A 16203-nucleotide genomic window follows, 5' to 3' on the forward strand; every position below is an offset into this window, starting at 1 on the left:
TTGGAATGCTCCAATCCACATAAGAAGTCTACTTGAGGACGTTCAAGGTAGCATGTAAACAATGGATGCTACCTGTAAAAACTGTGAGTCATGCATGGACATGTGACTTGCCCAGGTGACTCCTAAACTCCATCTGGAAGCTGGACTTTGCATAGGAGTGAGGAGGGGGTCTCCACCCACAAGAGAAAGTCTATTTAAACCCCTGGGAGGCCCCTCCTTTTTGTCTGCGGCTGGCTAAAGAGAGAGCATCTCCACCCCCCAGGATACTTGAAAGAAACTAGAACAAAGGGCAGTGACTGCAAGGGATGTGAATGATTGCTGGACCCAGGCTAAAAGGAGATTAGTCTGTAAAAGGGAGCATTCTGGAACTGATGATCTTATCTGTATTCAGTTTGATTAGACATAGATTTGCGCATTTTATTTGATTTTGCTTGGTGACTTACTTTGTTCTGTCTGTTACTACTTAAATCCTACTTTCTGTATTTAATAAAATCACTGTTTACTTATTAATTAACTCAGAGTATGTATTAATATCTGGGGGAGCAAACAACTGTGCATCTCTCTCTAATCAGTGTTATAGAGGGCGAACAATTTATGAGTTTACCCTGTATAAGCTTTATACAGGGTAAAATGGATTTATTTGGGTTTAGACCCCATTGGGAGTTGGGCATCTGAGTGTTAAAGACGGGAACACTTCTGTTAGCTGCTTTCAGGTAAACCTGCAGCTTTGGGGCAAGTAATTCAGACCCTGGGTCTTTGTTGGAGCAGACGGGTGTGTCTGGCTCAGCAAGACGGGGTGCTGGAGTCCTGAGCTGGCAGGGAAGGCAGAGGTAAGAAGTAGTCTTGGCACATCAAGTGGCAGCTCCCAGGGAGTTTCTGTGATCCAACCCATCACAATTGGCACAAAAGGTGCGAATGTGCTAATAAAATTTGAAGATGACACAAAGTTGGGAGATATTGCCAATATGGAGGAGGTGCGGAATATCAAACAAAAAGATCTGGAGGACCTTGAAAATTGGAGTAATAGAAATGGGATGAAATTTAATAGTCCCTAAGTGCATCACTTTGTACTAACAACAATAATTTTTGCTATAAGCTGGGGACTTATCAGTTGGAAGTGACAGAAGAAGCAAAGGACCTGGGTGTATTGGCTGATCACAGGATGACTATGAGCAACCAATGAGATGCAGCTGTGAAAAAGGCTAATGCAATCCTAGGATGCATCAGGTGAGGTATTTCCAGTAGAGATAGGGAAGTGTTATTGCCATTATGCAAGCCACCGGTGAAACCTCATCTGGAATAGTGTGTGCAGTTCTGGTCTCCCATGTTTAAGAAAGATGAATTCAAACTGGAACAGATGCAGAGAATGGCTACTAGGATGATCAGGGGAATGGTAAACGTACCTTATAAGAGGAGACACAAGGAGCTTGGCTTGTTTAGCCTAGCCAAACGAAGGCTGAGAGAAGATATGACTGCTCTCTAGACTAGGGTTACCATATTTTGTGCCTCCTAATGGAGGACACTCCCGGGGGCCCCGGCCCCGCCCCAACTCCGCCCCCTCCCAAAGTCTCCGCCCCCTCCCCTGCTTCCCGCGAACATTTAATTCGCGGGAAGCCTGAAGCAGGTAAGGGGTGTGTGTGTGGGGGGGGAGGAGGTACGGCCCCGGCCGACCACCCCCGGCTCCCAGCTCCCAGCCCCGCGGGCCCGGCCCGGCTCCCAGCCCCGCGGGCCCGGCTCCCCGGCCCCGCGGGCCCAGACCGGCCCCGCGCCCCCGGCCCCTCACTGCAACCCTGGCCCGGCCTGGCCCCCGGCCCGGCACCGCACGCCCAGCCCAGCTCCCGGCTCGGCACCATGCCCCCGGCCCCGCGACCCCAGCCCCGCACAAAGAGATCCCGGCCGAGCCTCCCGATTTTCCCGGATTTCTCCCCGGACGGGGATTTGAGCCCCCAAAAGCCGGACATGTCCGGGAAAATCCGGACGTATGGTAACCCTACTCTAGACATACATCAAATGGATAAATACCAGGGTCAGAGAATAATTATTTAAGTTATGCACCAATGTTACCACAAGAATAAATGGATATAAACTGTCCATCAACAAGTGAATGTTGAAATTAAGTGAATGTTTCTTACCATCAGAGGACTGAAGTCCTGGAATAGTCTCCCAAGGGGACCAGTGGGGGCAAAAAACCTAACTGGCTTCAAGACTGAGCCTTGTAAGTTTATGGAGAGGGTGGTATGATGAGATTGCCTATAATGGCATACGGCCCATCTTCGACTACTAGTAGCAAATATCCCCAATGGATGGAGATGGGGCACTAGATAGGGAGGGCTCTGAGTTACTAGAGAGAATTATTTCCCAGCTGTCTGGCTGATGGGCTTTGCATCATGCTCAGGGTCTAACTGATCACCATATTTTGGGTTGGGAAGGAATTTTCCCCCAGGTCAGATTGGGGGAGAGGTTGTTTTCCTCTGCAGCATGGGGCACAGGTCACGTGCTGGTTTAAACTAGAGTAAATGGCAGATTCTCTGTAATTTTAAGTGTTTAAATCATAATATGAGGACTTCAGTAATTCAGTCAGAGGTTATAGGTCTATTACAGGAGGAGGTGGTTGAGGTTCTGGAAAAAGAATCCAAGATGTTTTTAGTAACATACGTATAGAAATGTGTTCATTGCAACATATACATTTTTAAGTTGAGAGTGTCAAAGTCAGGGACTACAAAAAAGGTAGATCTCATTAAGGGAATGCCCAATTCAGCTCTGAATCAAAGTCCAGCTTTCTGCCCAGTTCACAGAGATATGAATCAGGTCCACTCCTACTAGATGAGGTTGGTCAGCGCATCTCAGGAGGTTGTCAGTACTTTATAGGATTGGGCCCAAGGATAGGAAGGAGTGGAAATTAGAAGAGAACCAAACAGCTGATTTGAGAAAGTCCTGAGAGTCGCTTATTTATTTCCCTTAGTTATTTCATTGCTTTTATTTTTCTTTTGTGGTCATGGGTGCCTGTCAGTAAGTCACTATTTCAAAATATACAGGACAGATTATTTTTTATGCCACCTCATATAGCTAATATTTATCATGAAAGGATTTATTTTTCTTCCTTGACAACCTGATACATGTACATATTTTCCTTTTCTATTAACAAATGGCATGCACCACGGGATAGGCGTCACAGAGCTTTGACAATATGAATTATCACAGTGACAAGCTAGTAAACATAAGAACCTTAACTTTGAATTAGTTATTAAATGCAAACAAAAAGACAAAGTGATGGTAGGGTTGGCATTTTAAATGTATAGCAATCAGTATACCTTTTTTTAAAAAGTAACAAACTAGCTATATACAAATATAATGCCCATAGTTAAAAAAAAGGATGAACCCTGACATGGGAAGCATCAAAAATACTGCTCTGCACTCTGAGCTCACTGCCCCTTTGCCAGTTAGAATGAAGAGTGGTTCTATAATACCCAGAGAAAGGAAGTTAAACTTGGGGCCCTGTGGACAATGTTTGCCAAAAGATTCCAAGCTCATGTATCCATTTAGGCATTCTTAAAGAGGAACTCATCTATTTTCAATGACTTTTGCAAACTGTATCAATCTAAAAGTCTTCACATTTATCTATGTTAAGTATTTTTACAGATCTGCAGGTGTAATTTTATTAATATTTAACTTGGATTAATCATTTATTTAGAGGAGTTTTGATACTGTATATTAGAGCAAACCTGATACTAACAAACAACACTTTGCACTTCTTCGGTCCCAAGCCTCCAAAGTGTTTTACAAACATTGCTGAAGTCTCACAACACTCCTGTGAGATATGGAAGTATTAACATAAGAACATAAGAGCAGTCATACTGGGTCAGACCATCTAGCCCGGTATCCTGTCTTCCAACACTGGCCAATGCCAGGTGCCCCAGGGGAAATGAACAGAACAGGTAATCATCAAGTGATCCATCCCCCGTCGCCCATTCCCAGCTTCTGGCAAACAGAGGCTAGGGACACCATCCCTTCCCATGCTGGCTAATAGCCATTGATGGACCTATTCTCCATGAATTTACTAGTTCTTTTTTGAACCCTGTTATAGACTTGGCCTCCACAACATCGTCTGGCAAAGAGCTCCACAGGTTGACTGTACGTTGTGTGAAAAAAGACTTCCTTTTGTTTGTTTTAAACCTGCTGCCCATTAATTTCATTTGGTGACCCCCTAGTTCTTGTGTTATGAGGAGTAAATAACACTTCCTTATTTACTTTCTCTGCACCAGTCATGATTTTATAGACTTCAATCATATCTCCCCTTAGTCGTCTCTTTTCCAAGCTGAAAAGTCTCAGTCTTATTAATCTCTCCTCATAGAGAAGCTATTCCATACCCCTAATAATTTTTGTTGCCATTTTCTGAACCTTTTCCAATTCCAATATATCTTTTTTGAGATGGGGCAACCACATCTGCATGCAGTATTCAAGATGTGGGTGTACCATGGGTTTGTATAGAGGCAATATATTTTCTGTCTTATTATCTATCCCTTTCTTAATGATTCCCAACATTCTGTTCGCTTTTTTGACTGCCGCTGCACATTGAGTGGATGTTTTCAAAGAACTATCCACAATGACTCCAAGATCTCTTTCTTGAGTGGTAACAGCTAATTTAGACCCCATCATTTTATATGTATAGTTGGGATTATGTTTTCCAGTGTACATTACTTTGTATTTATCAACACTGAATTTCACCTGCCATTTTGTTGCCCAGTCACCCAGTTTTGAGAGATCCTTTTGTAGCTCTTCGCAGTCTGCCTGGGACTTAACTATCTTGAGTAGTTTTGTATCATCTGCAAATTTTGCCACCTCATTGTTTACCCCTTTTTCCATTTATGAATATGTTGAATAGGACTGGTCCCAGTACAGACCTCCGGGGGACACCACTATTTACCTCTCTCCATTCTGAAAACTGACCATTTATTCCTACCCTTTGTTTTCTTTTAACCAGTTACCAATCCATGAGAGGACCTTCCCTCTTATCCCATGACAGCTTACTTTGCTTAAGAGCCTTTGGTGAGGGACCTTGTCAAAGTACACTCTATCCACTGGATCCCCCTTGTCCACATTCTTGTTGACCCCTCAAAGAATTCTAGTTGATTGGTGAGGCATGATTTCCCTTTAGAAAAACCATGTTGACTCTTCCCCAACAAATTATGTTCATATATGTGTCTGACAATTCTCTTCTTTACTATAGTTTCAACCAGTTTGCCTGGTACTGAAGTCAGGCTTACCAGTCTGTAATTGCCGGGATCACATCTGGAGCCCTTTTTTTAAAATTGGCGTCAGATTAGCTATCCCCCAGTCATTTGGTACAGAAGCTGATTTAAATGATAGGTTACACACTACAGTTGTACAATTTCACATTTTAATTCCTTCAGAACTCTTGGGTGAATACCGTCTGGTCCTGGTGATTTATTCCTGTTTAGCTTATCAATTTGTTCCAAAACCTCCTCTAATGACACCTCAATCTGGGACAGTTCCTCAGATTTGTCAGCTAAAAAGAATGGCTCAGGTTTGGGAATCTACCTCACATCCTCAGCAGTGAAGACCGATGCAAAGAATTAATTTAGTTTCTCCGCAATGGCCTTATCGTCTTTGAGTGCTCCTTTAGCACCTCGAACGTCCAGTGGCCCCACTGGTTGTTTAGCAGGCTTCCTGCTTCTGATGTACTTAACAATTTTTTTGCTATTACTTCTTGAGTCTTTGGCTAGCTGTTCTTCAAATTCTTTTGTGGCCTTCCAATTTTTACACTTTTTACACTATTTTTACACTTCATTTGCCAGAATTTATGTTCCTTTCTATTTTCCTCTCTAGGATTTAACTTCCACTTTTTAAAGGCTGCCTTTTTGCCTCTCACTGCTTTTTTTACTTTGTTGTTTCGCCACAGTGGCACCTTTTTGGTTCTCTTACTATGTTTTTAAATTTGGGGTATAGATTTAGGTTAAGCCTCTATTATGGTGTCTTTAAGAAGTTTCCATGCAGCTTGCAGGGATCTTACTTTTTGCACTGTACCTTTTAATTTCTGTTTAATTAACTTCCTCATTTTTGTGTAGTCCCCCTTTCTGAAATTAAATGCTACCATGTTGGGCTGCTGTGGTGTTTTCCCCACCACAGGGATGTTAAATTTAATTATATTATGGTCACTATTACCAACCGGTCCAGCTATATTCACCTTTTGGACCAGATCTTGTGCTCCACTTAGGACTAAATCAAGAATTGCCTCTCCTCTGGTGGGTTTCAGGATCAGCTGCTCCAAGAAGCAGTCATTTAAGGTATCAAGAAACTTTATCTCTGCATCCCTTCCTGAGGTGACATGTACCCAGTCAATATGGGGATAGTTGAAATCCCCCATTATTATGGAGTTTTTTATTTTAATAACCTCTCATCTCCCTGAGCATTTCACAGTCACTATCGCCATCCTGGTCAGGTGGTCGGTAATATATCTCTACTGCTATATTTTTATTATTAGAGCATGGAATTACAATCCATAGAGATTCTATGGTACAGTTTGGTTCGTTTAATACTTTTACTTCATTTGATTCTACATTTTCTTTCACATATAGTGACACTCCTGCACCAGAATGACCTGTTTGGTCCTTCCGATATATTTTGTACCTTGGTATCACTGTGTCCCATTGATTATCCTCATTCCACCAAGTTTCTGTGATGCCTATTATATCAATATCTTCATTTAATACAAGGTACTCTAGTTCACACATCTTATTATTTAGACTTTAGCATTTGTATATAAGCACTCTAAAAACTTGTCATTTTTTAGCTGTCTGCCATTATATGATGTAACTGAATGGGACTTTTTTCATTTGACTGTTTCTCGTCAGATCCTACCTGTATTTTATCATCTTCCATCCTCTCCTCACTAGGACATAGAGAATCTCCATTAATAGATACCCTAAGGGATACCTCTGTCTGAACCACGTGCTCCTCCGCACCTGTCGTCTTTCCCTCAGCCCTTAGTTCAAAAACTGCTCTACAACTTTTTAATTTTAAGTCCAGCAAAGGACTAAGCCTAAACAGGCCTAGATTTCCCATAATAAATCAATATGCTCATGGCACTGCTGGCTCTTTGTTCTTCCAAAGCAATCTCCCTAGTTCCTATGGTGGAATCCAACATTCTCCCTCCATACAAATAATTCAATCCGAGCACTGTGGGTTCATGTGCACATTTATCCCGCTCAAGACCCAGATCCTGCCTGAGTCTATCCTGGTAAATCACTGTTTACAGATGTGGCAACAGAGGTTAAGCAGTTGCAGAGAGTTATACAGCAAGTCTGTGACAGAGCAGGGATAACAATCCAACTCTCTTAAATCCATTTTCTGTGCTTTAACCACTAGACAGACCTTTTTGGGAATGCTGTTGGTGACTGGGAGGTTTGGAAATTATTATTATAGATTAAAGCATCAATGATTTGGTCCCTTTTCAATTTCCACAACTGGGATTTCGGGTCAGATGGGGGCAGAACTATGTGACTAGACTGTGTTTAGCAGGTAAAAATATTATAGACTCTCTATTTTAGCAGTGTTCTCTTCTATTAGCTGGTCCGACTCACCTCAGATATCTTCCCTTGAGTTTGCTGATGTTACTTTATTTTTTTTAGACTGTTCAGACTGAGTTTGTACATATTCTCAAGGGATTACATCTCTACCCCGATATAACATGACCTGATATAACACGAATTCGGATATAACGCAGTAAAGCAGCGCTCCGGGCGGGGGGTGGGAGGGTGGAGCTGCGCGCTCCAGCAGATCAAAGCAAGTTCGATATAACGCAGTTTCAAATATAACACGGTAAGATTTTTTGGCTCCCGAGGACAGCATTATATCGGGGTAGAGGTGTACTTGCAAAAAGTTATCAGATTGCTTTTTTTCCTGCTGCTTTTTCAAACCCAGTTTGAAATGCTATGCAGAAACTGTGTGTATTTAACCTTAAACTCTCCAAGTCCCTCTCATTCCGCCAAACTTGTTAACACATCTCCGGTGAGGTAGAGCTCAGAACTAAAGGGAATCCCTCGGGTGGCCCCTCCCCCGATCGGCAGGGACAGGGGCATCCCTTATCCAATCAGACCTCTGAGCAGAGTTCCTCTGGGCAGTGTCCAGACACCTCAGAGACCTGGGAGAAGCAGCTGGTGCTGTCAGGGGTTCTCTGCTGGGTGTCCCCCTCCGGATCCCTGATTTTCAGCCTTTGATCTCACTGCCGTCCCTGTTGTTTCATATGTTGTCCCTGTTGTTCAGTTGTGGCCTGGGTCTGATGGCTCTTCCCCCAGCCCAATTTGAGGGGGCCTCGATCCCCGTCCCAGGACTCGCAAACAGAAGGGATAGGGGCAGCGACCTCCCTGTTTTCGGACCCGCCACCTTCCCTGCTGCGATCCAAGACACACCGGCCTCCTGCTGACCAGCCCCTCGGGTCAGTCCCGCTGGCGGCGGCCGCTTTGTCCAGCGTCCCGCTGGCCAGTTATTTCCCGGCCTCTCTCGGGGGAGGGGCGCGCGCCCCGCGGGGAGGGTCCCGTTACCCGCCTATGGCCGGGCCCCGGCGCCCCTCACCCTACCCAACCCGGCAGCGGGCTCCCTCCTACTCACTGCGCGGCGGCGGGAGGTGGCGAGGGGCTAATCCTCGGAGAAGTCTCTGCTCGCTACGCTCCGGCGCCCCCCGGGCCCCGCTCCTCTTGCCGCAGCCCCCGAGTTTGTTTGTTTTTTTAAATCAACTGACAGCATCGCAGCCAATCAGATCACTCCTTCTTCGGAGAGACCGAGTTCCCCATCCAATCGCTGTCCTCCTTGCTACAAGGTGGCGGGCACCATAGAGACAGCTAAACGCCGCCGCTGTTGCCATGGCCACAGCAACGCTCTGGGGTCAAGCTCGGCCAAGGAACTCGGTGGGATCGGGTCACCGTACTGGGGCTAGGGGTCCCGAGCGGGTGCAGGGCAGCGGCTTCCCACAAGTGGGGCCCAGGAGCGAAGCGGCCCTGGCACTGGGCGAGCTCGGAAAGAGGCGTGAGGCAACCCGGCCTGCTCCGGCCGCCTCAGCGCCCCGGGGGCGGCATGCACGGGGGCGGGAGGGTGCTGGGAGCAGCGCTCTCGCCCCGACGCGCGGTCCCCGCCGCTGGAAGCGCTCCGACCCCGATCCCGCTGAACCAAGGCACAAAAATCCCATTCAGAGCGGGACTACGCCCCAAAGGGGTCCGCTCTAAAACACTCTAATAGCTATGCTTAGTCGCAACTTATTGCCTTTAAATACAGCCAGGCTCCGGGCCCACCAGCAGTTACCGTCTTTAAAATTTCCATAGAGTTAGTTCAAGCGGTTACAGGACCTGCAACTCAACCACTACAAGGTCCCCCCCCCCCCCCCAAAAAAACCCCAATTTGGCGAAATATTATCTACATAGCATCTACACAGCTTTTCAATCCACACCAGTTATCCAACTCATAAAGAGTATGTATTTATTAAATTAAATAAGTATTTATAATGGAAGGTGGAGGTACATGGTGGCATGCTTTTAATTACTGTATTGAAATTTACTGTACACAGTAAATCAGAAGAAACCTGTCTTCCCTGGAAGCCATAGTCTTTTTGGTTATTTGGTTGGAAATTTTGATTATTTCATTTTAACACACCTAATCCAATTTTGATTGAGTACTCATAATTTGGGCAATTTCTAAATCTGGTTAGAAAGTCATAAATTTAACACTTACAGAATCATTCTGTCAGAATGTCATAAAATACAGACTAATTCTGGCACATTTACAGCACAACAGATATAGATTATTTGCTCAGATATTTAGTCTCTGTCTACACATGGAGTTATTCTATAATAGCTATTCAGGAACAGCTATTCCATAATGTGTGCACACATCGAGTTATTCCAGAATAACTTTCATGTGTAGACAAATAGAGCACACACATCACTCCATAAATCAGAAAAGTCTGCAAATGTCAGCAGATGCAACACATTCTTTTTTAAGGCTGTCTGTCCCTTACCAAAGAGAGAGAGAGAGAGAGAGACTGGAACAGCTTTATAATCAGTGCCATTAATCCTGTACTCGACATTTACATATTTGCATGGAAGTAGAAATTATAACATTTAATTCAGTTCAGTAGATTTTTATTGCTTTTGCCAACTTTTTGAAACATTACAAAAAATAACTTTCTTCTAATCACAATTAAATTACAAAGGCTGGATCTTTTACATTAGAGACGTCAGAGAATTTTGTGTACTTCATATAAACTTAAAACATTGTTTCTCCATTTGGAATAATGTTTAACTTGCTTCGGGTTTTATTATAAAAGTAAAAGCATTTTTTTTTATTTAGAAAAGCAGTCATAAAAAGTTGGAACTGTATTGTATGTAATTACATCACAAGTGACCAAATATAATGAATACTAAAATTAAAAATGTTGTTCAGTTAAATGTGCTGAACATTGGAAGACATAAAAAACAATGTGAATCACAAATCAACAACAGAAGGGAAAAAAAGGTTATAAATGCCATGTCGTCTTTTACCAATAAGTCACTATTTAGAAAAACCCTGGATGTCTGACACATTACTCCAAGAACTCCAAATAAATGTCAATATGTACTAAATTCAATATGAAAAAGTCTTTAGGTTAATATCAATTCCAACTAAAAGTTTTTCCTACAGTTGACAATTTTACTAAAAAAAGTTACAAAATAAAATTCATTTTTAATTAAAATCACTAGGCAAATTTGTTTTGCATTTATAACACTACTTTTTCATAGACTCAAAACTGTGTGCCTGTAGTCTTAAATTTATTTTCTATAAAATAAATTACTGTTGATATAAACAAGCCACCCTTCACACACTCACACTATGCTAGATAATGGATGTGACCTAGAGGAGTAATTTTAAAACACTGAATTACTAATCATATGAAACAAAAGCAAATTAGAATCAACATGTGGTGTTAATGCCCTACAAATTCTACATTTGTGAATTTAAAACAGTATGAACCAATTAAGTTACTTTGCATTTACAGAATTTATGTACAATATATAACCCTTTATTATGCTACAGGCTCTGTTACATTACATCTATTTATTACAGTGATATTTGATAGCACTTTGAATCTGCCTTTGCAAAGGGAAAAGTTTAGAAAACTACTGTTTACACAGATAAATGCATTTGAAATGAAAGATACTGGGAGAGGTTTTGTTAAACGTAAGAGAAATAGTTAATACGTTTGGCTGAAAAAAACCCAAAACACTAGTGGCTCTGAGTTTTGTCCTACAAGTTTTGTGATGATAAACTTGGCAACCTGGAACATTTTGCATTTTTTACTTAAAAAACCATATACATTAAAACAAAGAGGAAAGTATAATTAACTTGGGCACATCTAAAACAGAATTAGAAATGTGTTTCTTGTAATACATAAGAAAATACTAAAAATGAGTTTTTCTAAAGTTAATGTTTAAAAATGACTGCTTTGTAAATGAGACCTTTTAGGGGATATTTGAATTGAGTGGTCAAAATTAAGACCTATACTTATGTAAACATACATCTTTATAAATAAATTAAAAAGGATCAAAAGGAATTTCCTGAGGTGGCTCTGCAGCCAGATACACAGTAGCATTAAGCTCCATCCCTGGCAAACAAGGCATCTAAAAAGTGCAGGGCTGTTTATTTTATTCCATTGTTAGAATGGAAAAATATTGGCTTAATTTTAAGTTTTACCCCAAGGTAACTCAGTGTACAGTAATTATCACTGCTCATTTACACCTACTAAGGGAACATTTATATAAATATAAGTACAGGAAACTATGTCCTTCACTATTTTACTTTAACTGTATACATGATTTTTTTTTTTTGAATGCAGAGAAGGAAACAACATTTATACAAAGTAAAAAATAAGCAGTAAATTACTTAAACATAAGTTACCACTGGGTTTTTATGCATGTAATACCATGTCTGATTCTGATGTCCAGTGGTTAAAGAGAAGTGAGAATATAACACATTATTAACCAAGAACATTGGAACAAAATGTAAACAACTTTGCAAGTCATGGTATTTCTGGCACTGATTAATTATTTACATTATTCAACAGAATCAAAGGAATACTGTGATTCTAAGAAAATTTCAAATTTTTACTTTAAATAGAAAAATACCCACTTCCTGTAAAGTAGCCAAAACTTATTAACCCTTTGGCAATGGAAACCAGATGCAAAATGTTCAGTGTCATGAAACCCTGAACTCTGGCATTAAAGGGTTAAAAATCTCAAGACCTGTGATGTCGGTTTGGGTCTTTGGAAACTGTTGTGCAGCTGTGGACATGGAAAAATAAAATGCTAAAGGAAGACCAGTAAGTAAAAAAGCACTGTGGATAATGCTATGTACACTGGCAGAGGAGTTTTTATTCTCCTTCTTGAGTATATCAGAAAGAAGATACTTAACGGTCAAGAGTTGACTTGCAGACATGGACTTCATTCTTTGTGAGGTTTGAGGAGAATTTGGGAGAGCCATAATTCTACTATACATCTTATTTCAACCAGAGGAAAAACATGTTCCTTGAAGGAGCATATGTTCAGGCTAAGAAACAGGCCATATAAACACCCAGGAATGAAGAAACACCTATACTGTTCCTGACTCAATATTAGTCAAATTGATAGTGCAGACCTTATTTGATTTTGCTGAGACTTTAGCCATTATTGTGATGTCAGTTTGCATAGCATTACTCATACTGCTTTGTATTGTTGTTTGTGTCAAAAAACTTATTTTTTTCCCCTGGAATTCAGCCTAAAATCAGCAGCACCATTTTACTATATCATGATTACAATTAAAGGGGATGGTAATCTATGTAAAGTTTAACTTTTTAGTGTAACTTTAATGCCACTAGCAATATTTCCACCATACCCAATTACTGTTTTTAGTTTTATTGTAAAATTATCCTCACCCCAAATTGCCAGCACCCAGCTCCACGTTAAGTAGTATTTTGAAAAACATTGCCTTGGCTTAATTCTGCTCCCTTTGACGTTAATGAGAGCTGAAGCATAAAATCAAAGGTAAAACTCTCATTAACTTCAATAGGAGCAGTAGATTTAAGCCAAAGGTGGGTGCTTTTGAAAATAGTGCCCTCTATTTTTAATATATGTAGTTTGTACTTAAAACTATTATGGGCCTAGCAAATGCTGTTAGCAGCTCAAAATTTAGATAAATCATTTGAGAAAATAAAGTAACACCAAAAAAACCCCAAGAATAAGGCAAAAAACATCAACAGTGAAAACAGGTAAGTGATCAAGATTTTGATCTTTACATAAAATTATAACATTTCCTCAAATACAAATGCTCACACTAAACATTGCAGGGGTTAGAGATACCAATACAATAACTTAGTTCACTGAGAATGCAGTTGATGTGTTCCATCTAAATGTCTGAGGGCCCTAATAAATCAAATTTACTTTAGTATACAAATATTAACTTTTTCAAATTTGGTTTACACAGCATTAAGATTCATACCAATTAAAATAAATAAAACATTTTTTAAAAAATTGAGGTTAATATGCTACCAAATATGCCCTTTAAAATGGAAAGAATCAGAACCGTAAACACAAAACCCAAGGTAATTTGTAATCCATAAAATACTGGTCATAAAGCTATCTCAGAATTATAACCAACTGGTGATAAATTAGTCAAACACTTTATAAATTAAAAAAGAATAAAGCCTAATTCAAGAAAAAGACATTCTGATGAGGACAAGAGATGCTGGAAAGGCTCCAGTCTCCTCTCTGAGAACATGGGTCTTCCATTATTGACAACAGAAGTTATGCATGCACAGGGAGAAGAGAACATATCTCTAAGAGTTCAAGACTATAATATAATGTGCTATAATAAATAGTTATCAACCAAACCAAATACATACTAAATTATTTCTGTTAGAGATCCATTTTACATTACTTAAACATTGAGCTTCCAGAAATATCAAATACTGATTTGAGATTAAAACTACATTTAAAGAGGACCCGTATTGCTATTGAGTAATATAATAGGATTTGAAGAATAGATTTTTTAAAAAAAAGGGGATGGAACAGCATTATATATATTTTAAGGACTACATCACGTATCAGTTTATGGTTGAAAGACCAATGCCAGGAAATATGAATCACAGAATCCAGTGAGATCATCATCATATAGTGGAGAAAAGTCAAATATGCAGTTTATGTAATGGCACATTAACATTTGTTCTATGGAAACTGACATAATCTGTGCTTTCCCTGCAAAAAATCTCAAATGTAATTGCCTGCACTGAAAACAAAATTCTGTAGCAGAAGAAGTTACAACAGAGACATATTACAACATACTAAGTAATGTGGACCAATAATTACCAGCAAAAGCTGATTTGACATTTATGCACATATTGATTACCAAAAAGAATATGCATTCGTTTCAATCTTCCTATTTAAAAAATGAAAATAAAATTTCCAATAAAATAAATATTTGAGGAGTGATCACCACCCATCTTACTTGTATGAACATCTCATTATACACGTATAGTATCTACAGTGCTAATAACTGCAGAGTCAAACATGTGATACTTCTTAAAGAAACATGGAAATCACCATTCAATGGTATGATATCCTACAGTGATATATACATATACAAACACACAGACATACATAATTCCCCTTGATTTCGTTCTATAATGATGTTTCAGCATCCACATACTTCATTATAGGTGAATCTTCCATGCTTATTTTCACACTTTCTGGTTTCTCAGGGCTGTTGAAAGTAAAGACAAAGGTTTATGGTCTCCAAAAAAACTGACAAAAAGATTAAGCCAAGCACTTCCAAACTTTAGCATGCAAGCATCCAAAGTTTGAGAGATTTTTATAGATGGATGCATTTATAATAAAAATCTCATACACACAGTACTAGTTTGAAAAGGCTGCGAACAACCCTAAAAGTAAAATCTTGCATGCCATTCTGCTATTGCATTCCAACCCTGATAGTAAGATTCTTGTGAACTGTGATTTGCCCTATCAGAAAATGATGCATTTTGCCATTTAAATGTATCGACACTAAAATGTGTACCAAACAATAGTATTTACATCCTTTAATTATTTTCAGGGAAATTTAATTTTGTTAATTATATGAAAGTGGGGAAAGTGTTTTGGTTTTTCGGAGGTGTGGGGGTTGAGGGAGAAACATTTGTCATAAATTCAATTTATATCACAGACATTTTTGATGGATTAGAATAGGTCTGAATTTATCCATAACAATCTGCAAACTCCATTTTGTTTTGTGAACACCATCTTGATTGTAAAACTGTACTGTGCCTAATCTTTTGCCTTTTAACCTCCATATTGGATTGGGATTCCAGGAGATGTCTGGAGAAATACTTATGCCTAGTGGAGGGTTAACAAAGGAGAACCATCAGGAGTTGTTCACCTAAACTCTTTTATTCAAATAAAAGACCCCATGAACAATGAGCTGGCTGCCACCCAAAGTAGTCTGGATGACTACTGGATGATTTAGTTGGTGTTGGTCCTGCTCTGAGCAGGGGATTGGACTAGATGACCTCTTGAGGTCTCTTCCAACCCTAATATTCTATGATTCTAGTCCTTTCTCAGGTAGGCCCTAACTAAGCAACAGATTACCTGACAAGAAACTTCAAGCAGCTCAGAGCAGTCATTTAGCAGGGGAAACTGGAACTTTATAAAAGGGTCATTTCAATGGCCTTTTTATAAGCAACAAGAACTAGAAGGCAAACTGTGCAGGAAGAGAAGGAAGGATCTTGGGTTCCCTATGAGACACTGACCAAAGCCCAAAGGGCTCTCAGAGTGATAAGGAAACTGAGGCAGGGATTTGAATGCAGGTATTTTTATTTTTTCTTAAATCAGTATCTGTCTTGTGCTTGGTCTGTGAGTGAAATGTGACTGGTTTGGAAGTTACTTTGCAAAGTCTCTGTTACTTGCTTTCACTGTCACATTGTGCCTGAGGAAGGAAACAGTAAACTGTATGGTCCTCAGCTTCAGTGGAACTCAGAGTATGCAAGCCTACTGAGTAAGCTTGGGAGGGCTAGCACTAGTTTCTGTGCCTATGCAGTTGGATTGTGAAGTCCCATTTCTAAGGAGGGGTGTCAGACAAAGGATCTGTACCCCAATAGTGTGCCCACGGACAAAGGGACAAACAATGCCTAATCTC

At 40.3% G+C, this 16203-nt stretch overlaps 2 protein-coding genes across 25 annotated transcripts in view; both read right to left on the reverse strand.

Annotated features, from left to right (window-relative positions):
- Positions 1–9338, reverse strand: part of NEK10 (NIMA related kinase 10) — a 171146-nt gene extending 161808 nt beyond the window's left edge. For 2 of the 3 annotated variants that reach the window (XM_024107392.3, XM_065583507.1), the window contains exon 1: positions 8629–9338. The gene's annotated coding sequence lies outside the window, so the exon portion shown is untranslated. The remainder of the gene's footprint in view (positions 1–8628) is intronic. The other variant, XM_042840319.2, reaches the window with a different exon arrangement.
- Positions 9339–10134: 796 nt separating this feature from the next.
- The window catches only part of SLC4A7 (solute carrier family 4 member 7), a 197981-nt gene continuing 191912 nt past the window's right edge, over positions 10135–16203 (reverse strand). For all 22 annotated transcript variants that reach the window (XR_006172224.2, XM_065583510.1, XM_065583511.1 and 19 more), the window contains one exon: positions 10135–14778. Coding sequence is in view for 21 of the 22 variants with exons in the window: in XM_065583510.1 (XP_065439582.1) it covers positions 14697–14778 (82 nt within the window). In the remaining variant the exon portion in view is untranslated. The remainder of the gene's footprint in view (positions 14779–16203) is intronic.

This window comes from Chrysemys picta, chromosome 2, assembly GCF_011386835.1.
Source record: "Chrysemys picta bellii isolate R12L10 chromosome 2, ASM1138683v2, whole genome shotgun sequence".
Classification (NCBI taxonomy): domain Eukaryota; kingdom Metazoa; phylum Chordata; order Testudines; family Emydidae; genus Chrysemys; species Chrysemys picta.